At 47.3% G+C, this 26,068-nt stretch overlaps 1 protein-coding gene across 2 annotated transcripts in view; it reads left to right on the top strand.

Annotated features, from left to right (window-relative positions):
* The window catches only part of RASSF2 (Ras association (RalGDS/AF-6) domain family member 2), a 45,841-nt gene extending 20,823 nt beyond the window's left edge, over positions 1-25,018 (top strand). For both annotated transcript variants that reach the window (XM_011975257.1, XM_011975266.1), the window contains 10 exons: positions 2,683-2,773; positions 6,085-6,160; positions 8,170-8,321; positions 11,994-12,082; positions 13,999-14,159; positions 14,913-15,014; positions 16,318-16,369; positions 16,843-16,964; positions 18,757-18,854; positions 20,680-25,018. In XM_011975257.1, the coding sequence (XP_011830647.1) occupies positions 2,715-2,773; positions 6,085-6,160; positions 8,170-8,321; positions 11,994-12,082; positions 13,999-14,159; positions 14,913-15,014; positions 16,318-16,369; positions 16,843-16,964; positions 18,757-18,854; positions 20,680-20,749 (981 nt within the window). In that variant the 5' untranslated portion in view covers positions 2,683-2,714 and the 3' untranslated portion in view covers positions 20,750-25,018. The remainder of the gene's footprint in view (positions 1-2,682; positions 2,774-6,084; positions 6,161-8,169; positions 8,322-11,993; positions 12,083-13,998; positions 14,160-14,912; positions 15,015-16,317; positions 16,370-16,842; positions 16,965-18,756; positions 18,855-20,679) is intronic.
* Positions 25,019-26,068: the final 1,050 nt, after the last annotated feature.

Genomic DNA, 26,068 nt, shown 5'->3' with positions numbered 1-26,068 from the left:
GTTTTTTTTTTTTTTTTTTAAGAGACAAGGTCTTACTCTGTTGCCCAGGCTGGAGTACAGTGGTGCGATCATAGCTCACTGCAGCCCTGAGCTCCTGGGCTGAAGCAATCCTCCTACCTTAGACTCCTAAGTAGCTATAGGACTACAGGTGTGTGCCACCACATCCAGCTAATTTTAAAATTTCTTTGTAGAGACGGGGTCTCCTGCCGTTGCCCAGGTTGGTCTCGAACTCCTCCTGCCTTGGCTTCATGAAGTATTGCAGTCATAGGCAGGAGCCACCACGCTTGGCCCACACTAATTGATTATCTCACAGTTCTGTAGTTCAAAGGTCTGACATGAATCTCACTGGGCTAACATCAAGGTATCAACAGGGATGCGTTCTTTTCTGGAGACTCTAGGACAAGTCCATTTTCTTGCTTTTCCGGCTTCTAGAGGCTGTCTGTGTCCCTTGGGTCATGGATCCTTCTTCCAGAAGGTTGAATCCTTCTTACATGGTGTCACTGTAATACTGGTTCCCATGCCTCCCTCTTCCACTTAAAACATATATTGTGGAGTGGGTGCAGTGGCTCACACCTGTAATCCTAGCACTTTGGGAGGCCGAGGTGAGCAGGTTGTTTGAGTCCAGGAGTTCAAGACCAGCCTGGGCAACATGGCAATACCCCGTCTCTACTAAAATTCAAGAAACTAGCTGGGCATCGTGGCACATGCCTTTAGTCCCAGCTACTTGGGAGGCTGAGGTGGGAGGATCACTGGAGCCTGGGGAGGTCGAGGATGCAGTGAGCTGAGATTATGCCACTGCACTCCAGCCTGGGTGACAGAGTGAGTCTCTGTCTCAAAAAAAAAAAAAAAAAAAATATATATATATATATATATATATATGTACACACACACACATATATATGTATATAGTGGTAAAATACACATAAAGTTTACCATCTTAACCATTTTAAAGTGTCCAGTTCAGTGGCATTAAGTACCTTCACATGTTGTAGAACCATCACCACCATCTATCTCCAGAGCTCTCTTCTTCTTGCACACTCTGTTCCCATTAAGAAACTCTCCATTTCCCCTTCCTCCCAGCCCCTGGCAACCACCGTTCTATGTTTTGAAGCATCACCATTCTATAAAATCAGTCTCTGATTTTGTCTACTCTAGGTACCTCATAGAAGTGGAATCATACGGTGTTTTTCTTTTTGGGTGTGGCCTGTTATAATGTCTTCAAGGTTCACCCATGTTCTAGCATGTGCCAGCATTTCCTTCCTTTTTAAGGCTGAATAATGATCCACTGGATGCATATACCCCATTTTGCTTATCTGCTCATCCATCAGGGGACACTTGGGTGGCTTCCACCTTTGGGCTGTTGTGAGTAATGTGATTTTGCCCCTGAGGGCACTTAGTAGTATCTGGCAATAGTTTTGGTCGTCATCACTGGGGTAGTGCTGCTGGGCATCTAGTGAGTAGAAGCCAGAGATGCTGCTAAACATCTGCGATGCACAGGACAGTCCCACGCCAAAGAACAGTCCCAGGCCAGGGGCGGTGGGGCACACCTGTAGTCCCAGCTACTCGGGAGGCTGAGACAGGGGGATCGATGGAGCCCAGGGATTTGAGGCTGCAGTGAGCTATGATCATGCCACTGCACTCCCAGCCCAGGTGACAAAGTGACATCCCATCTCTACAAATAGAAATAATAAAAGAATGGGCCAGGTCCAAATGGTAATAGTGCTGCTGGGCGTGGTGGCTCATGCCTGTAATCCCAGCACTTTGGGAGGTCATGGCAGGTGGATCACCTGAGGTCAGGAGTTTGAGACCAGCCTGGCCAACATGGTGAAACCCCTCTCTCTACTAAAAATACAAAAAATTAGCCAAGTGTGATGGTGGGCACCTGTAGTCCCAGCTACTTGGGAGGCTGAGGCAGCAGAACCTGGGAGATGGAGGTTGCACTGAGCCGAGATCACATTACTGCACTCCAGCCTGGGCGAAGAGAGCAAGACTCCTTGTCAAAAAACAAAACAAAACAAAACAAATGGTAATAGTGCCAAGGTGGAGAAATCCTGACATATATATACCTATCCAAATAAATATTTATACATGTAAATGTGTGTATGTATATGCATATTTTATACTTACATAGATTTTAAACCAAATTGGACCTGTAGTTTTGTTACCTGTGTTTTTGTAATGTATAGTTATAATTAAATTGTCTTTCACATTGTCATATTTTAGTGGTGTCTGTAGACACATACTGTGATTTCTCACACTCGGCTATATTTGGGCATTTTTAGGTAGTTTACCTATCCTCAGTAGACCTCAGTAGAATCGGGCTGTCCCTGAGATAACTCTCTATTCTGTGTTGTGATGGTCTCTTCAGAGAGGAGGACCCATCAGTCGTCCTTGGAGCCAACGTGGGTGTCAGTGTGCTCCGTGGCTGGGGCATTCGTGCTTGGATTGTCCAGGGGTTGTCGTCTTTCCTTTGGATGTTTATTCTCAGAGGCTGTGGTAAGCCAAGGCAGCAGCCAGCAGTGTTGCCTCTCACAGCCTTGGGTCAGTGTTAGCTGTGGATCTGGGTGGGGAGGAATGGAGAGCCATGGCGTCCAATTTTGTGTCCGCTCCCCACCCCAGGTTCTGCTGAGCTCCCAAGGACACAACCTGACTTTAACCTCTGTCTTCTCCTTCCAAATATAGGCCTCTCCTTCCGATGAAAAGAGAAAGGAAGAATGGACTACAGTCACCAAACATCCCTAGTCCCGTGTGGACAAGATAAATACATTTCCAAGTAAGACGTCTTGCTAGAGAGTTTTGTCCCCAGTGACCAGTCCCACGCTGGGATGTTGTGGGTGGACCGTAGCCGCTGGCACAGGGGCCTCCCCTGTGTATCAGACTGGCGGGGCTCCTGTGTGTGGGAAGGAGTCAAGCGGCTGAACTTGGACTTGTGAGAGCATCAGAGCGGCTGCTATAGATAAAAACATGCCCCCAGAGCCTGGCCTGGAGGTGAAGTAAAGGGGATGTCAAGACGCAGTACCTTTGAGGGCTCAAAAGATGTGTCTTGGAAGGCTTCCAGGAGGAGCAGTTGGCTGGTGGCAGTTTGCTATCTTCTGAATGTTTGTGTCTCCCCCAAATTCCTATGTGGAAACTTCACCCCAAGGTGCTGGTATAAGAGGTGGAGCCTCTGGGAGGTGATTAGATCTAAGTACCCTTATAAAAGGCCAAGGGAGCTTGTTTTTCCTCCACGGTGTGAGGACGCTGTGAGAAGGCACTGTCTGTGAGGATAGGGCTGTCGCCAGACACTGACTCTACCTTAACCTTGGACTTCCTGGCCACCAGAGCTGTAAGAAATGAATTTCTGTTGTTTAGAAGCCACCCAGTCTATGGTCCGGCAGCCAGAACGGACTCAGACACTGCTCCCCGTCCTGTCTGTGGTGTTCCTGGGGAGTCCTGGCTGGGGTAATGTGTCCCTGGGCTTCTCTGGTTCTTGCTGAATTTGGCACAGGTGCCCTCTGAATAGAAGGGGACAATTTAATTGCTTTCTATGCACTGAAGTCTCTGGAGCTCAGGCTTTTTGCTAATGTGACTGGGCTTGAGCCAAAATAGACCCTTGAATTGGAAGTTCAAAGACGTATTTTCATGTCCAGCATAGGGATTTCTTTATCTTTTTTTTTTTTTTTTTTAGAAGGGATCTCCCTCCTCACCTAGGCTGGAGTGCAGTGGCGTCATCTCAGTTCACGGCAACCTCTGCCTCCTGAGTTCAAGTGATTCTCCTGCCTCAGCCTCCTGAGTAGCTGGGATTACAGGCATGCGCCGCCACACCCAGCTAATTTTTAAATTTTTAGTAGAGACGGGGTTTCACCATGTTGGCCGGGCTGGTCTTGAACTCCTGACCTCAAGTGATCCACCCGCCTCAGCCTCCCAAAGTGCTGGGATTACAGGCGTGAGCCACCATGCCCAGCTAGAATTTCTCTCTCTTAATGAAATATTTAATTTATCTGAGATCAAATTGTTTGAAGCCCTTAGACACACTTGACACATGTTTTGTAACATCTGACCATTCTTACCTCTTTATGGACAGATTTCCCCAGGGACTTCTACCAACCAGTGATTTTCTATCCCGGTTCAGATCTGTGTGTTCAAAAGTACCAAAGAGCCTTTCGTCTTAGGTTATTTGGAATCACATTTTCCACGATTTCATTTCAGCTTGCATAGAACCACGTTGATTTATCTAGGTTTAACTTGTCAGGAGTTTCTTGGCATTTCCAGTGGGTTTTAACTGCTGGCATGGTCCAAAATCTCTCCACTGAATGGTTGGGTTCAGAGAGACTGAACTCTGTCACCCCTTACTTGAGACTAGACAAAAGCACGCAGTGGCCCACTCCACCTCTTTCCACTCTCATCCCACCTGGAGTGCAAAACACGCACTTTCAGATGGAACTTGACTCGTGCATTCTCAGGGTTGATGAGGGATTTCCCTGATCACAAAGTGGGTGAAATCTCCTCTCTGGCCACGTGCAGTACAGCTGTGTACTCTCAGGGCAGCCACTTGGAAAACTTGATGGCTAAGGAGGTCCAGTACTGGGCTTCAGAGCGGGAGTGTCTAAGGATCTTTATTTTTTTATTTTTTAAATTTTTATGAACTGAAAAGTATTGCCAGGGCCCAGAAGCCACCTCATGCCCACTTCTTGTCACTACTCCCCAAGGTGAACCACTATCCTGAATTCTAACACTCCATTTTGAACTTTATATCAATGGAATATGATCTGTGCTTTTTTGTGAAAGAAGCTAGACACAAGAAAAGCACAGATCCTGTAATTCCCATGAGTTACACACATGCGTGTAGTTCATTCACATTCTCTTCTCTGAGAGTTTTCCATTGTGTAGCTATTGCTTCCTTTATTCACCCATTCTGACGCTGATGGGTTTGCAATTTTTTTTTTTTTTTTTTTTTTTTTTGAGATGGAGTCTCACTCTGTTGCCCAGGCTAGAGTGCAGTGTGCACGATCTTGGTTCACTGCAACCTCTACCTCCCTTGTTCGAGCAATTCCCCTGCCTCAGCCTCCCAAGTAGCTGGGATTACAGGTGCACGCCACCATGCCTGGCTAATTTTTTTTCTTTTTTTGTATTTTTAGTAGAAACAGGGTTTCACCATGTTGGCCAGACTGGTCTCGAATCCCTGACCTCAGGCAGTCAGCCCATCTCAGCCTCCCAAAGTGCTGGGATTACAGGCGTGAGCCACTGCTCCTGGCCACAAGTTTTTAAACACATGATAAGGTCATGTCTATGAAGCATAAGTTAGTGTGGCTCAAACCTGTCCCATTTCGCTTCTGAACAGCCTGGAAACTTCTGAGTCTTTTATTTTTTTTCTGAGACAGAGTTTCACTCTGTCGCCCAGGCTGGAGTGCAGTGGCATGATCTCAGCTCACAGCAACCTCTGCCTCCGAGGTTCAGGTGATTCTCCTGCCTCAGCCTCCTGAGTAGCTGGGATTACAGGCATGCACCACCATGCCTGGCTGATTTTTTGTATTTTTATTAGAGATGAGTTTGCACCATGTTGACCAGGCTGGTCTCGAACTCCTGACCTCAAGTGATCTGCTGGTCTTGGCCTCTCAAAGTGCTGGGATTACAGGCGTGAGCCCACCGCGCCTGGCCAGCTTCCGAGTCTTACGAAGGCCTGTCATTATTGTCCTTTCCTCACACACAGCGTGCTTGAGGGAGAAGAGGCCACAGCCAGGCAGGAGAATGGCTGTCTGTGGGCTCTGAAGTGCTTGCCTCAGTGGCTTATTAACACCTGCTCATTCGGCTTGAGTTTGGGAGTATTGTCAGCAGACGAGGCCTGCCTTGGTGTCCTGGAATTGCTCTTTACATTCAGCATTGTTCTGGGGTGGTGCTCACTCTTGACTTTGATCCTGGGGGAACATGGTTATGGGGTGGTGGCAGCAGAACTCTGTGCGCATGTGCATGTGTGTGTACGTACATGTGGACAAACACCAAAGTGTGGTGACTGAAGGCCAGGTGAGAGGTGAGAGAAAGAGGGAACAACTGCATTATAATTGGCTTCAGCTGATCATGTTTTACCTCTTATATTTTCCCCCTAAGAAATGAACTTCTCTTGCATCTGAAGACCTACAACTTGTACTATGAAGGCCAGAATTTACAGCTCCGGCACCGGGAGGTGAGGAGTCTCCAGGGAAGGCCCTGATTGGCTAGTCCAGACCTTGTCCCCATGTGTCCTGGATCTGAAGGTCCCTGAGGTTCTGAGAGATCCCTGCCTCTCCTGCTTCTCGTTTAGGATGCTAGTGAGGGTCCTTGGGGTTCTTTGGAAGAAGACTCCAGGCCCAGTTTTGTTGTAAAAAGGGTGAATGTTTCAGAGATGTGTTCCAGAGACTTTCCTGTAGAAGTGTGGCTGGGCTAGCGCAGTCTCATGGGGGAGATTCTCCAGAGGGAGCTTTCATGAAATGACCTTTCCAGGTGGCTCCCAAGCAGACGTCCTCTCGTTGGGCAATTCGGGAACCCCACCCAGTCCTCTGTGTTTAAACATTTGGGCCCAAGTCCTGTCGCTGCAGTGACCTGGGCAAAGCACATAAGCTCTCGATGGTAGCACTTGGCCCATCCCCAGACCTGGTCATCCTAGTTTGCTTTTGTTATTCATCTGGTTCCCATCCCGAAACCGAGCTTCCTCATCCTGTATCCATTTCTCTAAAGCCTGTTATCAGATAGATGATGAGTTATAAAGGAGTCTGGTAGGGTACTTTATACCCAAGCACTCGTGACTGATAAAAAGGTCCATATGTGTAATGCCCTTTGAAACACATTTTCAGGTTATCAGGCTGTGGAGATTTAATCCATAGAAACAGATAACAGACGGTGGAATTTCAGCTGCTAGGGCAGGTTGCTTGGGGACAGTATGTGGGATGTAGTGGCCTATTCTGTCCCTCAAACCACCCCACTTAGATAAAATCCTGTTTTGGGTTAAATTTTGACCTACAGCTGTGTAAAGTAATGATGCCCACCTTGACCAGGGGAAGGCCATGTAAATTGCCAGTGTTTACATAAAGCCTTCCTCCCTGGGACTCCTAAGTGCCCTAAAATTGTTTCATTTCTCTCCTTCCCTCTTTTATTCCTTCCTCCCTCTTTGAGGATGATGTTGGGCCTCATTGGGCTGATGTCATTTTCACCTATGGGGCTTGTCCTGAAGATGTGGCTCATGATCCAGATCTACCACTTGATCAGCCCATAAAACATGGCTTCAAAAAGGTTCTTCTGAGACTGGAGGGAGGAGAACTGATTCTTTTCGGGATTGCCCTTCAAGCTTTTACTCATTAGCAACTGGGCCATGCAAGATTTTAGTTCATAAATAGCTTTCCTGGGTTATGTCCTATCGAATAAATGATTAAAAGTGCTCCATGATTAAAGGATTTCATAGTCATAAGCGAGTCCCAAGTCTTTGGGATAGAACATATAAATGCCTTTAGAATGGTTTTACATTTAACGTCTAATTAGTCAGCAACCTTTGAGAATAAACTGGGGACTCCTGCAAGATTTATTCACCTGTTGCAGAGTTGTCATTTAGTCCGTTAGTTGATTACAGAACCTGGGACGTTCTGCTGTTTGGAAATCTGATTAGCACAGCCTCTCCCAGCTCATGATCACTTGACACCCTTTTAAAGACAACAGTTCATCTGCTAGAGGAGGTGGTGTTCTGTAGAATAAACTTCGGCAAATGTTGCTTTAAATTTCCTTCAACCACCAGGTTGGGTTGCTAAACATATGTTATAGCTGCAGAGACACCATTTTCCATAGTAGGGGATGGGATGTAGCTAACTCCAGTTCTTGCTTTTGTTAGCAAGGCTAATCTCCACTTATTTTAGGAGATGTATTCTGCTTTCTTTAAAAGTCATTAGGATAAAAAGAAAAACAATGCTTTTATAATTTGCACCTATATATTTGAATTTCACAGCAACTTTTGTGCTGACCTGTGAGGTCCGCTTCAGGATCTAGGGTAGTTTACCTTAGAAAGTATCTCAGAGCTGGGGTGTGAACTCGGCAGCTACCCCCATCCTGTGAATAGAATCTGGGGCATCCAGCTAGGACATATGAAGAATGTGTCATTTGTACCTCAGCATGGTCTTGGCGTCTGTGGGGGCTTTTCCAGGCTCACCACTCTGATTGCTTTGTGGGCAGGAAGAAGATGAGTTCATCGTGGAGGGACTCCTGAACATCTCCTGGGGCCTGCGCCGGCCCATTCGCCTGCAGATGCAGGATGACAACGAGCGCATTCGGCCCCCTCCGTCCTCCTCCTCCTGGCACTCCGGCTGTAACCTGGGGGCTCAGGGGTGAGTAAGGAGAGATGGTGCGGGGAGATGACCGGGATGCCTGGGGGTTCTGTGTGTTCTCAAGCAGATAAATGCTGCCTTCTTCCAGCCAGCCCTGACTCTGGCTCCTCCTCCTGCCACCTCTACTGCCCACCTGCCTTGGCCTTGGAATGAGGAACAAGGGGCAGACATGGTTGTGATTGGACCCCCTTCCTGTCACTGCAATCACCGATGAGGTCACAGGAGGGAGCTGCTGAGTCATAGGAGGGGAGCTGCTGAGTCACAGAGTCCTCCCTCAGGGAGAACTCAGGAGTCTCTGAGTGGAGTTGCTAGTGGCTAGTGAGGCCCAGTCTGCAGATTTCTAACATAGCGCCCCATGCCCCAGCGTCTTCCCGACTAGGACCACTCCTCATAGAATGGCCCCGCTCCAAGGCATTTACGACTTGAACCTTCTGACCAAAGCTCTCTGAATCTTGGGGGAACCTGGAAGAGGAAAAGGAATGTCAGGCTCTGTCGGAGTCAGCTAAGCGAGATCAGCCAGGGGTCTGCTCCCTGCAGACCACTTGGGGAGCCAGGGTGTGGTGTGATGGTGGGTAGTCCAAGTCCCCACCGGAAGGGCTGGGAAGACCTAGTCCATCCCTCCTTATCCTCCATGGCTGAATAAGCCGCGGAATGCACCGCCAGATGCCTCTAGCAAGGCGTGCCTTCTTCATTGTCTTTCTGGGACTTGAGTTTTAGGATCAAGTGACTAGCCTGGCTCCATCCTGAAACCTGCTGATGCTGACTGCCTTCGGCCCCAGCCTGGGTGGAGTGTGCTCGCCTCTCAGCCAAAACCACAGTGACCTTTTTTTTTTCTGGTTTAAATGAGAACCAAGCCCTCTCTGTTGGTCACATTGAACATTTTGCTAAACTCCACATCCAAATCTATGTTTCTCTACTATTGAGAGAAACCTAGTATGTGGCCAAACCCTGGGGCCGGTCTGATTTCTTTCCAAGGGGATTTAAGGAGGAAAATTGTTGCCTACCCCATAGGCGCTAGGATGTCTGGTTAACCTTCTTTGGTTTCATCTAACTTTGCTGGTTTCATGCTCTGCTTTTCAGCATTATCACCGCATTTTTGTTTTGTTTTGTTTGAGACAAGGTCTCGCTCTGTTTCCCAGGCTGGAGTGCAGTGGCTTAATCACAGCTCACTGCAGCCTCAACCTCCTAGGCTCAAGTGATCCTCCCACCTCAGGCTCCCCAGCAGCTGGGACTACAGGTGCACCCCCCCACCACCTTTTTCTTTTTCTCTTGCCCAGGCTGGAGTGCAGTGGTACGATCTCAGCTCACTGCAACCTCTGCCTCGGGTTCAAGCGATTTGTGCCTCAGCCCCCTGAGTAGCTGGGATTACAGGTGCCCACCACCAAACCCAGTCATTTTTTTGTATTTTTTGGTAGAGAGGGGATTTTATCATGTTGGCTAGGCTGGTCTTGAACTCGTGACCTCAAGTTATCCACCCTCCTTAACCTCCCAAAGTTCCGGGACCACAGGCGTGAGCCACCGTTCCTGGCCCTACCTGGATAATTTTCGTATTTTTTGTAGAAATGGGGTCTCACTATGTTGCCCAGGTTGGTCTCAAACTTCTGACCTCAGGCAGTCCTCCCACCTTGACCTCCCAAAGTGCTGAGATTACAGGTGTGAGCCACCATGCCCAGCTGTATTTTTTACACAGTACTGTATTTGCTATACTATACTGTATTATTGCTGTATTTGATTTCCAATGGCCAAGCCTATTTCACAGCCTGACCCTGACCCCCACACTATTCTATTCCCTAAGTGAGATGATTTTTAAGATTTCATTTGACCCTGTGGCCTTTGGTTTGGGCTGCTAAGGGGTCCTTCACTCTGCCTGCTTTTTCTCCCTTCTCTGTGGCTTCAAGCTGGTCTTGGTTGACTCTTGAAACCTTCAAAATACTTTGGTAGAATCTTCAGGAATGGTAAATGATGTCTTTTAGATGTCAGCTATAATACAGTGAATGCAGCGGGTGCGGTGGCTCAAGCCTGTAATCCCAGCACTTTGGGAGGCCGGGACGGGCGGATCACGAGGTCAGGAGATCGAGACCGTCCTGGCTAACACAGTGAAACCCCGTCTCTACTAAAAAATACAAAAAAAAAAACTAGCCGGGCGAGGTGGCGGGCGCCTGTAGTCCCAGCTACTCGGGAGGCTGAGGCAGGAGAATGGCGTAAACCCGGGAGGCGGAGCTTGCAGTGAGCTGAGATCCGGCCACTGCACTCCAGCCTGGGCGACAGAGCGAGAATCCGTCTCAAAAAAAAAAAAAAAAAAAAAAATACAGTGAATGCTAGACTACTGTCTTAAGAAGGATCCTCAGGCTGGGCGTGGTGGATCATGCCTATAATCCCAGCACTTTGGGAGGCTGAGGCAGGCAGATCACAAGCTCAGAAATTCAAGACCAGCCTGGGCAACATGGTGAAACCCTGTCTCTACCAAAAAAAAAAAAAAAAAAAAAAAAAGCCAGGCACAGTGGCACACGGCTATAATCTCAGCTACTTAGGAGTCGGAGGCAGGACAATCACTTGAACCTGGGAGGCGGAGATTGCAGTGAGCCAAGATCACACCACTGCACTCCAGCCTGGGTGACACAGCAAGACTCCATCCCCCTGCCCCACCAAAAAAAAAAATAAGGAAAAGGATGCTGAGACCGGCTCCTGCTTCAGCAAGAATGAGGGCTTTAAATCACGGAGTGGGACTGGCTGCTCTGGGTGCCAAGTGTTCACCATTCCCTAGAAGCTCTGACCAGGCCCATTCTGTGGCTCAGAGGTATATGAATTAAATTACAATAGGAAGTTCTTTCAGATTTTCCATCTTAATTGTCCTTCCTTAAAACGATCCTCCCCAGAACATGAGGTTTCTCTCTACTGGGTCCCAGGGAGCCCATGCTCTTCTCACCATGGGTTGGTCCTAATTGGTCAAATATGATTCTCCTTTACAGCCAAATCCTCTGTTGATTTTGGATGTTTTCATGAACTGCTCCCTTTTTCCTTTTTGGCTTTGAGAAGTTATTTGCCAGTTATGATGGCAAACCAGGGTCTCAGCTTGGACTGCCTACTTGTAACCCTTTCTTTAGCTTGGATGAGGACTCCGTCCTTGCAACCCCGAGAACACTGTCAGTGCCCCTTCCAAAGCTGCCCCTCCCCTTGTGGTGGCCAACCTCTTACTTTCCATTCCTTTTAAATGCCAGAATCAATTATGAGTTATTTCTTCAACAGCAATGAGTCTGAACTGGAATCTTACCCTGCAAAACAAATGGCCATTATTAGAGTTTTCCAAATAAGCTATAGAACCCATACATGCTTAGAAGCAGTGCGGGCAGCACATGGGTTTCTCTCCTTGGTATTCTCCATCCTGGGCTTGATGAATTGGATGCTTGTGTTGCTGCAGATGCTGGAAAAGAACATCTTCTCCCTCCAGAACTCCCCCAGCACCACTCACTGCTTGACCTGGGAGCTGGGCCAGCCTTTCATGGGATGCTCAGCACAGCCCATCTGTACCCTTCATCATCTGATGTGTGCCAGTACCCAGCCTGGCACTAGCAAAGTGCTCCCCTTGCAGGAGTGGGGTCTGGCAGGTGCGGGGCATCTTTCCACAGGGGTTAAACTAGTCTCTCCCCTCCCCTTTGTCTTCTCCACCCACAGAACCACCCTGAAGCCCCTGACTGTGCCCAATGTTCAGATCTCAGAGGTGGATGCACCGCCGGAGGGTGACCAGATGCCAGGCCCCACAGGTACATGCAAGTGGAAGGTGCTTCCAGCTAGGGACCAACTGTGTCAAGACCGCTGTGATAGATGTTGTCAACTGTTACTTATTTTTGAGAATGTAAAATGTATATGGTTCAAGATACAAAGGGAGAGAATTAAATCACCTACCTCATCCACCCACCTAGAAGCATCCCAAGAACATCCTTCATGAGATGGTCCATGCAAATATAAGCAAAACACACTCACATACCTTTATGGGTGGATGTAGTTTCTTTCTTCCTCTCCCCTCCCCTTCTCTCCCTTCCCTTCCCCTCCCCTCTCCTTCCCTTTCCTTCCCTTCCCTCCCCTTCATCTCCCTCTGTCACCCAGGAGGATGCAGTGCAGTAGTGCAATCTTGGCTCTGCTTCCTGGGTTCAAGTGATCCTCCCACCTCAGCCTCCTGAGTAACTGGGATTAAAGACATGCATCACCGTGCCCAGCTAATTTTTGCATTTTTAGTGGTGATGGGTTTTTGCCGTGTTGACCAGGCTGGTCTTGAACTCCTGGCCTCAAGTGATCTGCCCGCCTCAGCCTCCCAAAGTGTGGGATTATAGGCATGAGCCACCACGCCTGGTCGGATGCAGTTTCTTTTCTTCCCCTAGTTATACAAGTGGAAGCATTGTGCAGATCCCAGTTTTTATCAGTTTATCTGGGGAATTTTTCCATATAAATTTGTAAAGAACTTCCTTATTCTTTACAGCTCTGCATTATTTCATTGTATGGAAAAAGGATAATTTATGTAATCACTCCCTATTGGTAGACATTTAAGTCATTTTCAGCCTCTGCTATGACAAATAAGTTTGCAGTCGGTGGCCTTATACTTGTGTCATGTCACACATTTGTCAGCATGTAGAATTCTTTCAAGTGGAATTTCTAAGGTCATGTGCATTTTTAATTTCCATAGATATTGTCAGTTTGCAAAATCTTTTTTATATTACATGGATTAAATATATTTTAATAAGAGCAAATTAACCTACTTGTGATTAATGTCAATATTTTATATTTATACACATACAAGGATAGAAATATGCCGTGGGAACCCCATATATTTTTAGATATATGTTCTATTAAGCATTCTTTTTTCTAATTTTTTTTATTGTGGTAAGACATACATAGCATAAGATTTACCATCATAACCATTTTAAGTGGTACGGTTCAGTGGTATTAAATACACTCATAATGTTGCGCAACCATCACCATCATCCATCTCCAAAACTCTTTCCATCTTGTGAAACAAACTCTGTACCCGTTAAACTCCAATAACTCCCTATATCCTTCTCTCTCTAGCCTCTGGCAACCACCATTCTGCTCTCTCTGTAATTTTGAATGTACCTAGAATATACTTAGAGTGTACCTCAATTATATGAGATATACTTATATGAGGTACACTCTAAGTACCTCACATACATGGAATCATTCCATATTTGCTGTTTTGTAATTGGCTTGTTGCACTTAGCGTAATGTCATCAAGATTCATCCGTGTGTAGCATGTGTCAGAGTTCGTTTGCAGTATCTTGTTAGCCCTTATGTCACGTTTATTCTGTGCCAGGCACTATTCTAAGTGCTTTATGCATATTAACTCATTTAAACCCTCTGAGGTGGGTGTTACTATTATCCCTATTTTATATATAAAAACACTGAGGCACAGAGAGGTTACTGATATATGGCAATCGTGGAGCTGAGACTTGAACCCAGGGAGTCTGGCTTGGAAGTCTGTGCTCTGAACTTATCACCGTATAGCTTCTCTGTAAATTCTGCATTATGTTTTTCCCCCCACAGAAAATACTATTTGTATAAAATATATATTTTTGGAGACAGTGGGTGCTGTAGCACTGGGCACAAAGTGGGGACCATGTGCCATGTCGCAGGTCCAGACAGAGTTCATTTCCCTCTCCTCTCTCAGACACCAGGGGCCTGAAGCCCCTGCAGGAGGACACCCCACAGCTGATGCGCACACGCAGTGATGTTGGGGTGCGTCGCCGTGGCAATGTGAGGACGCCTAGTGACCAGCGGCGAATCAGACGCCACCGCTTCTCCATCAACGGCCATTTCTACAACCATAAGGTAAGGTGGACGGGGGATGGGGAGGGGGGAAGACCTCTTCCTGGGTAGACGCCACCTCAGGGCTATGGCCATATGGTGGGTGGTGTGGTGCCTGGGAAGCCAAGTGTTTGCTGCTGTTTAGTCTTTGGGTTGTGGGTGGGCTGCAAGCCCTGCTGGCTTCCTGAGGGCTGAGGGACCCCAGGTCAGAAGGCTCAAAGCCCTTCTGTGGGTCCCCCTTAAGGTGGTCGGTAAATTCAGTGGAGCTGTACAAAGCAGTCCCTGCTGTAGCCTTGAAGACCCCATAAACACAGCTCATCAGTCTCTCCCAAGAAAATCCACGTGTTACCCTCTCCCGCACACTGTGCCCCCACCTGGGGTATGGTCTGACTTTTCCCGGAGCTGAAGCAGAGCTGCAGGTCTCAGACCTGGGGTGTCAGTGCACCGCCCACCCCACCCGAGCTTGCTGATCCCTCCTTTCCTCCCGCTTTGTTCAAATCCTACCCCAGGAAGCAAGCGCACGGTGGGAGAGCGGTCAGAGACAGCCTTGTGCTGGAGTCCCAGCGGAAGGGTCTTTTTGAGGGTGGAGCATGAACTGAATTATTGCAAACCCCGAGGGTTGCTTTGTCTACAAAGCCTGCTTGCTCGCTAGGCTGCCGGGGTCTCTCAGGAAGTACATTTTGAGTATCATTGTCACTGTGCCCTGTACCGCACCTGGATTTTAGCACTGGGTCCTTGTTCCCACTCCCACCCTGAGCTGGATCCTTCTATTGACAGACGTCTGTGTTCACGCCAGCCTATGGCTCTGTCACCAACGTCCGCATCAACAGCACCATGACCACCCCACAGGTCCTGAAGCTGCTGCTCAACAAATTTAAGGCAAGTTCCCATTGCTGGCTGGCCACAGATGGGGTCACAGCTGTGCCTCGGGCCCCTAGAGTGGTTGTGCGAGGAGTTATGGAAGTTGCGTGGTTTGCAGGATGCTGAGCAGAGGGCTTGGGTTCTTTAGATCCTCGTGATCCAAGACAAAGTCCACAGCATCAGCATCACCTGGGTGCTCATTAGAAATTCAGATTCTCAGGCCCCACCCCAGACCCACTAAATCAGAAATTTTGAGGGGTAGGCCAGGGACACCGTCTAACAAGCCTGCAGGGGATTTGGATGCCTACCGAAGTTTGAGAAGCATCAACCCTCAAATCCTTTATGGTCTACTTTAGAAGGACCCTGGGGCCTGCTGACTGGTTTTGGGCTCAGTGCGAAGATTGACTTCTGGGACACAGTTGGGAAACCTACTTTGAAATATGACACTTTGTGCAAATTATAGTGCAGGAGATTTTAAAGTTCTGTTGCTCTGTGTTTTCCACAATCTCTTGGAGACCAGAGATCTTTTGCAGACCAGGTATTCTTACTTTTAATGGAAGCCAGTGTAGCCTAACAACCTAAGAACACAGGCTCTGGGTTCAAATCTCCATAGAGCACACGCTAGTTGGATGAATTGGGCAAGTTACTTAACCTGCCCCTGCCTCTGCTTCGTCATCATAAAATGAAGATAACGGGACCTCGCTACAGTATTGTCGTGAACATTAGATGGGATGAAACCGTTAACATTTGTAGAACTATGCCTGGTACATTGCGATAGATGATAGCTATTATCTGTCCTAGTTGTGTGGAACGACCAATTTGGTCAATGACACACCACATATAAGACAGTGGTCCCACGAGATTATAATCCTATTTTTATGGTACCTTTTCTGTGTTTAGATATGTTTAAATCCACAAATGCTTACCACTGTGTTACAAGTGCCTACAGCATTGAGTACAGGAACATGCTGTATAGGTTTGTAGTCCAGGAGCAATAGCTATACCACATGGCCTAGGTGTGTAGTAGGCTATGCCATCCAGGTTTCTGTAAGTACACTCTATGATGTTTGTGCAACAATGAAATTGCCTAATGATCCATTTCTCAGAATGCATCCTTGTGGTTAAGCACATGACTATATTATTGATAAAGTCATCTACCTTCTCAATCTTCTCATCAATTCCCAGAGTTGTAGATAAATAGCTCTCCCCTCAAAACAGCCTAAAATCGACTTAGCTTTGCATTGTTAAAGAAGAGGAAAAGCCTTGAAGTTGGGATGTTTAAATAAATACTTTCAACAAGTATCTTTTGCTCCTGCTTCAGATTGAGAATTCAGCAGAGGAGTTTGCCTTGTACGTGGTGCATACGAGTGGTGGTAAGTCTGAAGACCACAGTGTACTTTCAAACTTCTAATTAACTCAAAATAGCAAGTTAAAAAAATACCTCTGCCTCCTTTGCTTGTTGTTTGGGTTTTGGAAACTTCCAAATGTTGTTTGCCTTCAAGGCTGATGGGCTTGCTGTGGGAGTCCACTAGGGATTGCCTTATATGGCCAGTAAACAAATTCTAAACCTGTCTATTAAAACAGGAACTAGATTTTCTCAAGAGACAGATAAACCCAGTTCCTCCAAGGGGTTGGAGGCATGGTGTCACTGTTGAGGGGTGGGGAATGGGAGGAGGTTGCTTTTCACAATACCGATGGAATAGTTCATTTATAAATCAGTCTCCTGACTTATATGGTGCATCTCCTAAGGTGCCTAGTCCATTTGGACCCCTGCATTGACCACTACTTAATGTGAGAAAGGCCTCTGGCCAAACTCAGGGCTGCTCCTGGTTGTGTGTGGTTGCAGAGAAACAGAAGCTGAAGGCCACCGATTACCCGCTGATTGCCCGAATCCTCCAGGGCCCATGTGAGCAGGTCTCCAAAGTGTTCCTAATGGAGAAGGACCAGGTGGAGGAAGTCACCTATGATGTGAGTTCCCTTTGGGTCAGGTGGTCTGTCCTCAGGAGGGTGGGGATTTGCTTGGATCACCTGTAAATGGGGTATAGAATGACTTTTTTGACCAATGACCATGCCCCCTTTTACTTCTTCAGTGCCAGGTTCTCTTGAAGCCAGGTTGAAGGTATGCCCTGAGGGAGTTGCTGGAGGAATGCCCAGGCACAAAGTGATTTCCATAGAAGGACTAAATTGCTTGAACCTTCCTAGGGTACTGTCAGAGGGATGGGAAGTGTCTGCAAACACTCTTTTAGCAATGCTAGGAAGTTAGCAGTTGGCTGGTTGCGGTGGCTCACTCCTGTAATCCTAACACTTTGGGAGGTCGCTGCAGGAGGATTGCTTGAGGCCAGTGATTTGAGACCAGTCCAGGCAACAAAGCGAGACTCTGTCTCTACAAAAAAAAAAAGTTTTAAGTAACTGGGCATGGTGGTGTGTGCATGTGGTCCCAACTACTTGGGAGGCTGAGGTGGGAGGATCACTTGAGCACAAGAGGTTTAGGCTGCAGTGACCTGTGATGGCACCACTGCACTTCAGCCTGGGTGATAGATACAGCAAGACCCTGTCACAAAAAAATAATACAAGAAGTAAGCCATGTAATAGTCAGCTTTTGCTACAGTAACAAACATCTCCAAATCTTAGTAGCTTACAACAGCAAACATTTACTTTTTCCCCGTGATTCTATGGTCTAGTAGCAATGGCTCTACTCTAAGTGTGGGCTGAGTTCAAGTCTGCATTGTGTGACTCACCCAGAGGCCCAGGCTGTTGGGGCAGTACTTACTGCTCATGGCTGTGCTCCTCATGGCAGATGGTGGAGCACGAGAAACCAGGCCAAATCATGTAAGCATATTTGAAGCCTGCACTCAGATTTGGTGTGTCATGTCCACACACATTCCACTGGCCAAAGCCAGTCACAGGGACAAGTTCAACATTAAAATTGTGGAGAAATACACTTCTCCCAGGGAGAAGAGTTGATAGAGCAGGGTGGGGATTCTGATGGGGAAAGGGAAGCCATTTTTTAACTTTTTTTTTTTTTGTGGGGGGGACAGAGTCTTGCTCTGTTGCCCAGGCTTGAATGCAGTGGCACCTCCCTGGTTCAGGCAATTTTCCTGCCTCAGACTCCTGAGTAGCTGGGACCACAGGTGTGCATCACCATGCCTGGCTAATTTTTGTATTTTTAGTAGAGATGGGGTTTCACCATGTCGGCCAGCTGGTCTTGAACTCTTGATCTCAAGTGATCCTCCTGCCTCAGCCTCCCAAAGTGTTGGGATTACAGGCAAGGACCACGATGCCTGGCGCCGTTTTTAAACTTTAACTCACCCCAGAGCCACCCACAGCCTCTCCAAAGCAAGTTCTTATTTGGATGCTTGTTTGAACCTTGAGACCCAAATCATCATTCTGAACCCTGATTCCTTCCATTCTCTTAGGGGAGAACAAAGGGGTTTATTAGACATAACGGGTTCAGTTCTTTCTCTGCATCGCTGTATCAAGAGAAAGTGCTTTTCTGTGTTTGGCGTCACCTCATCATGAATTGAATGCATGACATGAAAAATGAAAAGTTTTGAGATGGTGTCATGTAAGTGAAGTGATTGTCGCAGACTCCTTCCCAGCCTGGTGAGGAATGAGGCTTGGCTCCTGCCTTTAAGGAAATCCTGGGTTTCTGAAAAAAATAGACTTTCCAAGACTTTGTGCCTTGTATGAGGACAACCCTGAAAGGAATTGGAGTAATGCTGGGAAGGGCATTCACCCAGACTTGCTTCTTTCTCCCCAGGTGGCCCAGTATATAAAGTTCGAGATGCCGGTACTTAAAAGCTTCATTCAGAAGCTCCAGGAGGAAGAAGATCGGGAAGTAAAGAAGCTGATGCGCAAGTAAGCGTGGCCTCTGGGGTGCTGGGTGCGCTTCTCCCGGGGCCTCAACAGAGGGACCCCTGCTGGGTCCTCGCAAGGACTGTGCTGAGCTGCTGCATGGGCCTGGGTCTCTGGGCTTTCTTTGGGGGGCTGCCCATTGACAAACCTGGATTTCAAGTGGGGACGTGATAGTTAAGTGTGTTCGTCTACTTCTTGTGTCAGCTTCTCATTTTGATGTGGGACATCAAAGTGTCTCTTGTCCTCCCTCTTATGGAGAGACTCCGAAAAGAAGGTGTTGGTTTAAAATTTCTTTGGCATCTAGATTCAGAAATAGGGGAGGTGACTGTACGCTGGTTTCTTAAGTATATGATCAGGCTCCCAGCAGGAGACTCCGATGAGGGTCTTTGAGGGGTGTTTGAAGAAGGGACTATTTACAAAGACTTGGGCAGAGTCTGGGGTAACCTCAAGGCATAGTGCAGTCCCTGGGGCTAGTGTTACCACCCCTTGCCTGAAGGGGTGAGGGCAAGGAGTGCTAACCAAGACCCAGAGGTTCCAGGGATTTCAGGAAGGCTGTCTTAGCAGTGGATGTAGCCTGAGCTACTGGCCTCTAAAATCCTTTCTTCTCCCGTTTCCTCCCTTTGTAACATTTATCTTCTGGAAATTGCATTTGGATTGAAAAATAAAGCTTCTTTCTGGGAAGGATTTTGTGATTTTTTTTTGCTATGTTTAGTCATAGAAGAGACTGCCTTTCATCACTATGGTGGAATAAATGATTCATTTTTGCCAATGGAGAATAAAGCCACGGCTGGATCTGCTGTATCGATGATCATAACTAGTCTGATAACACACTGAACACTTACTATGTCCTAAAGTTTTGGGTTTTTTTTTTTTTTTTTTCTGTCATGGAGTCTTGCTCTGTTGCTCAGGCTGCAGTGCAGTGATGCGATCTCGGCTCACTGCAACTTCCACCTCCCAGACTCAAGTGATTCTCCCACCTCAGCCTCCGCAGTAGCTGGGATTACAGGCACGCACCACCACATCTAGCTACTTTTTTTTTGCATTTTTAGTAGAGACGGGGTTTTGCCAAGTTGGCCAGGCTGGTTTTGAACTCCTGACCTCAAGTGATCCACCTTCCTCGGCCTCTCAAAGTGTTGGGATTACAGGCATGAGCCACCATGCTCAGTCAACTATGTCCTGAACTTTAAAAACAGATTTTTCTGTGTACCACAAAGTCCCGAACATAAGGAATATGTCCATTTGTCCCTGCACAACAGTGCCCACTCCTATAGCTGCAGTGCCACAGCTCAGGGAAGTTGTGGGAAAACCAAACTTCCCCCAAGCCACGGACCTCCATGCCTAGTAGCTGCTATGGCCTCTTCTGCAAAACACAGGTTCTAAGGTTGCCATTTTTGTAGGATCCCCAAGAGGGTCAACTGTTAGCAATTTTATATTATCTAGCCTCGGTGAGGGTTCATGAGCTACTGTGCATATGAAGTACTATGCATAGTGTCTTGGACACAGTAAGCAAACACACAGAATTTGTAGTATGCTTATTATTGCTGTTGTTTTTTTTTTTTTACCTTTTTGATTTTTTTTGGCCAGATGTTCTACCCATAGTAAAATAATCTAATTTGGATTTGGCCTCTTTATTGCCTCTCATCGTGTTGTAGGAATGAACATAAGCAACAAAGTAGCTAAAGAGGGGTCAGTAATGGAAGTGAAGGAGCAGGGCGCTTGACCGCACTGTTACCTGGTGTGACCGTGGTGTTACCCAGGTGGCCGGGAAGGTCCTGGGGAGGGGTGTGTTGCTGGCTGCTCTCCACCTGAGCTTGTTTCTTGTCTCCAGGTACACCGTGCTCCGGTTAATGATTCGGCAGAGGCTGGAGGAGATAGCCGAGACCCCAGCAACCATCTGAGCCACGAGAACGTGGGGATCCGGGCACCCCAGGAGCCGCCATTGCCATAAAACCCCCAGGAAGCTGGGCACTTTCTTTCCATGGAAACATCTAGACACAAACCTCCCCAGCTCCGGCCAAGCCATCATTTGTTACCTGGAGCTGGATGTAGAAGTCAGCAGACAGCTCCCCATCCCTGGACCCCTGCCCTCCTTTCTTCCACTCACAAGGACTTTTGATTTTAGTTATAAGGAGGACCCAAAATGTGTGTGTGTACATGTGTGCGCACGCATGGTACGTGTTCATGTGCCTACCTGATACTTTCACATGTAATTAAATTCCAGGCAACCAGCACAAGAGCCTGAGCCTGGCGAATGTGCAGCTCGTGGGCAAGGAAATCAGAGGAGCCACTGATCTGAGTGGTATTTAGGTTGAAGGAAAGATTTCTCCTCTCAAGTGCCAGGGAGCAGCCATGTGTCTGCCTGTGTTTAGAAAGGGAAGAGGGTTCTCCAGGTTCACCATTTGGGTTGTTTATATGTTGGTAGAAACTCTCCCTGTATTAGGCGCCTAGAAGGATCAGTGAATGTGAGAGCCTTGGAAATTAACAAAATAACAGCCACATAACTTGCGGCAAGTCTGATGGAAAGAAAAAGATAAACCATCCATAGGGTAGATGCAATAAGCCCACATATTTTTACACTGGAAACCTTGATTGTTTTAAATGACAAAGACATATGTGATGTTCTCTGTGGAAACCTGTGAAGAGTGGATTCTGCCTCCATCCCTGCCTCCATGGCTACCTTTAGGAGACAGAGAGGATCCTGTGTGTTTCTCTGTACCCAGCTGACAACCCATCTCTCCGGCACTTCCTTGAGTGGAAGGAAAGGTCTCAAGAAACAAAGATCTCGCTGGTGTGCACACAGTGCTGACCAGCTAGTGTGTCCAGGGCCTGGTGGCCTGGTGGCCAGGAAGTTCCAGGTTGAAGGGAAGTGTCAAGGCTACCTGCAGAAATGACAGGTGCCTTGAACCCAGCCCATCTTCACGTCATCAAGGGTCTTCCTGCACTTGAAGCTGGGGCCATGTTTGCAGTCAAGACTTCATTCTTTCTAACCTCTGGGTTCTTGCAACTTGCCCTCACCTTGTGTGTGGAGATGCATTCCAAGAATGAAGCCTCATCTTGCTGCTGAGTGTGGGGTTCAGGAAAGCTCTTTAGGCCACCTGGTGAAGGTGCATGGGGAGGATGGAACTTCTCCTCAGCTTCTCTGAGCAGCCACCTAGGTGGTCTTTAGAGCCAACCCCAATGAGGGGGAAAGGGCAAGAACGGTCTGTGCCCTGGGACTCCCATCAGGAAGCTTGCCAGACAGCTGGGCACCAGTGCGGCTGATACAGTCTGAGGAGGGAGACAGATGCTTGGACCTGGGTGCCTGGCTGTGGAGATTGACCAAGCAACACCAGCAGCTCCTAAGAGTGGGCGTCTCTGAGCCTAGCTGAGGTAGAGACACTGCCCGTCTCTTCTCCACCTTCTCTCCACGGAAGGTTTGCAGAGCTGGGCAGTTGAGGAAAGGACAGTCCCTGGTTGGTGTCCAAAGTTGGGCCTTTTTGGTGGAGATGTTTCTGGCCCGGGCACCCTCCTGCCCCCCATTCATACCTATGGCTTCCTTAGGAGGCTCACAGCTGTGGTCTCAATGTAGACTGCACAAAGATGGCACGCTGCCCCTGGCATTTTGCCGGGGGTTTTATAGCAAGTCTCCTTCCTCCATAGGGACAGCAGCACCAGTCCTGTGGGGCATGGAGTGGAAACCCAGAAGGGCTTCTGCAAACTGCACAGAATTGGGGTAAGAAGACAAGGAGTGGGCACCGGGAGAGGCTTCCTTTGTTACAGCTGGGAAAGAACAGTTCTGTGAATGCAAACACCTGAATCTTGCATTTGAGAAAATGATATGGGGAACTTCTCTTCTGGTAATTCTTATTTTGAATGTTCAAAGCCTCAGTTGGCCCCAGTAATTCTCCCTGGAGGACTTGGGAGAATTTCCACAAGGCAAACTACTACTAACCACTGGCTCTTGTTGGACAGCGATTTCTGGCTTTTAAGAGTTCTCTTTGATTTGCACTAGCACTACGATAGTGTTAAATGTGGAAATAACTGCAACATGTCCAGTTGGCCAGATCACTTTCCAAGGGAGCAATACTAAGGCAGATTCACCTTTTTAAAGATGGGAGGTCAGGAGGTGGAAGTGAGAGGAGATCCCATTTTACACAACACACTTCCACGTAATGCAGACCACACTTTTCCATTTTGTCCTGCCCTGTTTAGAGGTCATTTCTCACATCCTAAGAACCTGATCAGAAATTTTGGACAGGTTCTTTGAAATAGCAGCAGTTGAAAAAGAGACGCTTTGCCACGGTGTGGAGCAGATTTTCTCACTGGTATCACATGCTCTTGCAGTTTTGAACTTTTCAACCGATTTGTGGGAGTTTACGTAATTGTGTGCAATGACCCTGAAATTGCGTAAAGAACAAAAGACCAATTTATTGGGTTGGTTTTTTTTCTTTTCCCAACTTGTGAAAAGCAGTTTAGCTGCATCTGGCTCCCCCCACCCCCACCCCCCCTAACCCCCCCGGCAGGGGCTTATGTTACAAGGTGATCAAGTGAAGGAAAAACCTGAGCCCATCTGGCTGGGATGGTGGAATTAAGCACAAGGTCACATTCTCTGTGATCACATGAGAGGGAAGGTGATGACTTAAATGGCAAGGGGGTTATCTTGGGGAGAGGCTGAAAAGCACAAAAGATAGTCTTGCCTGTACGTGTTGGTGAAGAGTGTGCACATTGGTCTCCAGGCTGGATGGACTTCAACTTGGAGTTGAGTTGAAGCAAGAGGATTTCAGGATATTAGCCACCCATCTGCAAGAAAAATGCTGAGGCCTCGGGTCAGGATTTTGATCTGAGACATACTGATGCTTCAAGGAAAAATATTTTCACCATCCTCTCTTCCCTCACCAAAAGAAAACAGTACTCTCTCCCAGAAACCTCTAGGTAAAGACATTTTATCCTAATATCAGTGGCATATAATGCCCCCCCCCAAAGAAATCTGTTCTCCATGCAAAAAAGTCTCAGTGAGAATTCTGTGGAGTTGAATGGTTATTTCAAAGTGTCAGGAGGGTGGAGAGAGAAATTGGCCACAGAAGAGCAAGAAGCTCTCTTAAGAAAAGGGAATTCTCTTTAAAGAAACCACCACCAACAACAAAACAACCAAAAACCACGTTTTATGTCAAAGCTCTGTAGCACAGAGAATGTGGTGTCGTAGATACATCGCTGAGAGAGATTTCTCTTTTGTTTTTTTGAGATGGAGTCTCGCTCTGTTGCCCAAGCTGGAGTGCAGTAACGCGATCTCAGCTCACTGCAACATCCGCCTCCAGGGTTCAAGCGATTCTCCTGTCTCAGCCTCCTAAGTAGCTGGGATTACAGGGACCCGCTACCACGCTCAGCTAATTTTTTTGTGTGGTTTTAGTACAGATGGGGTTTCACCATCTTGGCCAGGCTGATCTTGAACTCCTGACCTCGTGATCCACCCGCCTAGGTCTCCGAAAGTGCTGGGATTACAGGCGTGAGCCACAAAGCCCAGCCAAGAGAGAGATTTCTACATGAACAAGGCAATTTCAGTGTCTTACAGCGGCCAAACCATGACGTGGAGAATGAGATAGGAGACAGGAGATCACCATGAGCGTCCCTGATACAGCAGCACACATTTTCACATTTCCACTTCAATCGTTTTGCACAAAGTCTTGCTTCACTCAGACGAAATGAGATATGATTTCCTAGAGATGTAAAAATAAGAATGAATGTGGCACCCCTTCTTCCAGATGTAATAGAAAGCTTTGCCCTATCCCAAGGAGGGTGTTTAAGGGCCCCTTGTGTTTTAACTGTATTCAACTGAGCACAAGATGCACAGGCTATGATGGGAAACTCTCAGTTTACCTTTGGAGTCTTCCCTGCAGATCACAGACCTGTTTCCAGGCTGATGTTTCTGGTGTGTAATTGCTAGTGTTTCTGAAGGGTTTTCCGAATTGTTTCAGCCTTGTGAAGTATTCTTTTCTTAATTATAACTTGCCTTTCAGCGATGGTACATGACTTGGTTCAATGTTTGGTTCTGAACTTATACACTGATGCATTTACACATCTAACATAATCTGACAAGGCCTCAGTAGGGAGCCATACATTTTTGTAACATTTTGATATGTTTTAATGCACCTGACTTAGATCTTACTGAAATAAAGCACTTTTCAAAGAGATGTGCCCCGTGGATGGGTCTGTGTGTGACTACTGGGTGCATGAGCTCTGTGTTGTGAGAAGGTGGTTGCAAGGTGGGTGACAGGAACAGAAAGGAGCACCCACCAGATAAGTTAATTTTCTTCCCTGAGTTTATGGTTTGAACATGCTTGGGCCTGGCTGTTATGTCCCAAATAAGAAGTGAAATGAGAAGGTGATCTTAGGAGCTCCCAGACGAGGACTCTGGAGAGCCAGGAGCTGCAGAAGAAAGAGCTTGGAACTTCTACTCAGTGAGGCTGGATTTCCGCTCTGGCTCCACCCCCAGCTCTTGGACCCTGGGACCAACTCAATGATCCTTTCTCTAGGACTCGGTTTTCTCACCTGTAAAATAGCTAAGCCACCCTGCAGGGGTTGGGCACCTGGGCTTGCTTCTGTAGGAAGCATCCCCCCCATGGGTCCCCAAGTGTAAGATTTTCAGACTAGGACTCAAGTTTCACCCTATGGTATGGGGAAGGTATGATATCTAATTTTATATGTCAACTTGGCTAGGCCATGGAGCCCAGATATTTTGTCAAACACTCGTCTAGGTGTTACTGTGGATTTGTTTTTTTAAAGTTGAGATTAATATTCAAATCAGTAGACTTTGAGCAGTCTGCCTTCCATAATGTGGGTGGGCCTCACCCAATCAGTTGAAGGCCTTAAGAAAAAAGACTGAGATCCCAGAGAAGAAGGAATTCTGCCTCAAGACTGCCTTTGGAGTTGAGTTACAAGATGAATTATGTGAACCAATTCCTTAAGCTTTGTCTCCCCACACCCGCACCTCTCTCTCTCTCTCTCCACACACACACACACGCGCGCGCGCGCGCGCGCGCACACACACACACACACACATATCTTTGGAGAACCCTGACTAATACAGAGAAATAATTTCATTGGTTCATAAAGTTTAATATGAGATTTGACAGTTGTCTTCCTAAGAAACCCGGCCATGGAGCATAAATAGGGACCATCATAATTTGGCCTCTAGAAGAAGGTAACAACCAAGACCAGATTTTTAATGATGCTTCTGTAAA

This window comes from Mandrillus leucophaeus, unplaced genomic scaffold (assembly GCF_000951045.1).
Source record: "Mandrillus leucophaeus isolate KB7577 unplaced genomic scaffold, Mleu.le_1.0 Scaffold101, whole genome shotgun sequence".
Taxonomy (NCBI): Eukaryota; Metazoa; Chordata; class Mammalia; order Primates; family Cercopithecidae; genus Mandrillus; species Mandrillus leucophaeus.
Note: the sequence above shows the minus strand (reverse complement) of the source record. Positions and strands in the feature narration are given on the sequence as shown.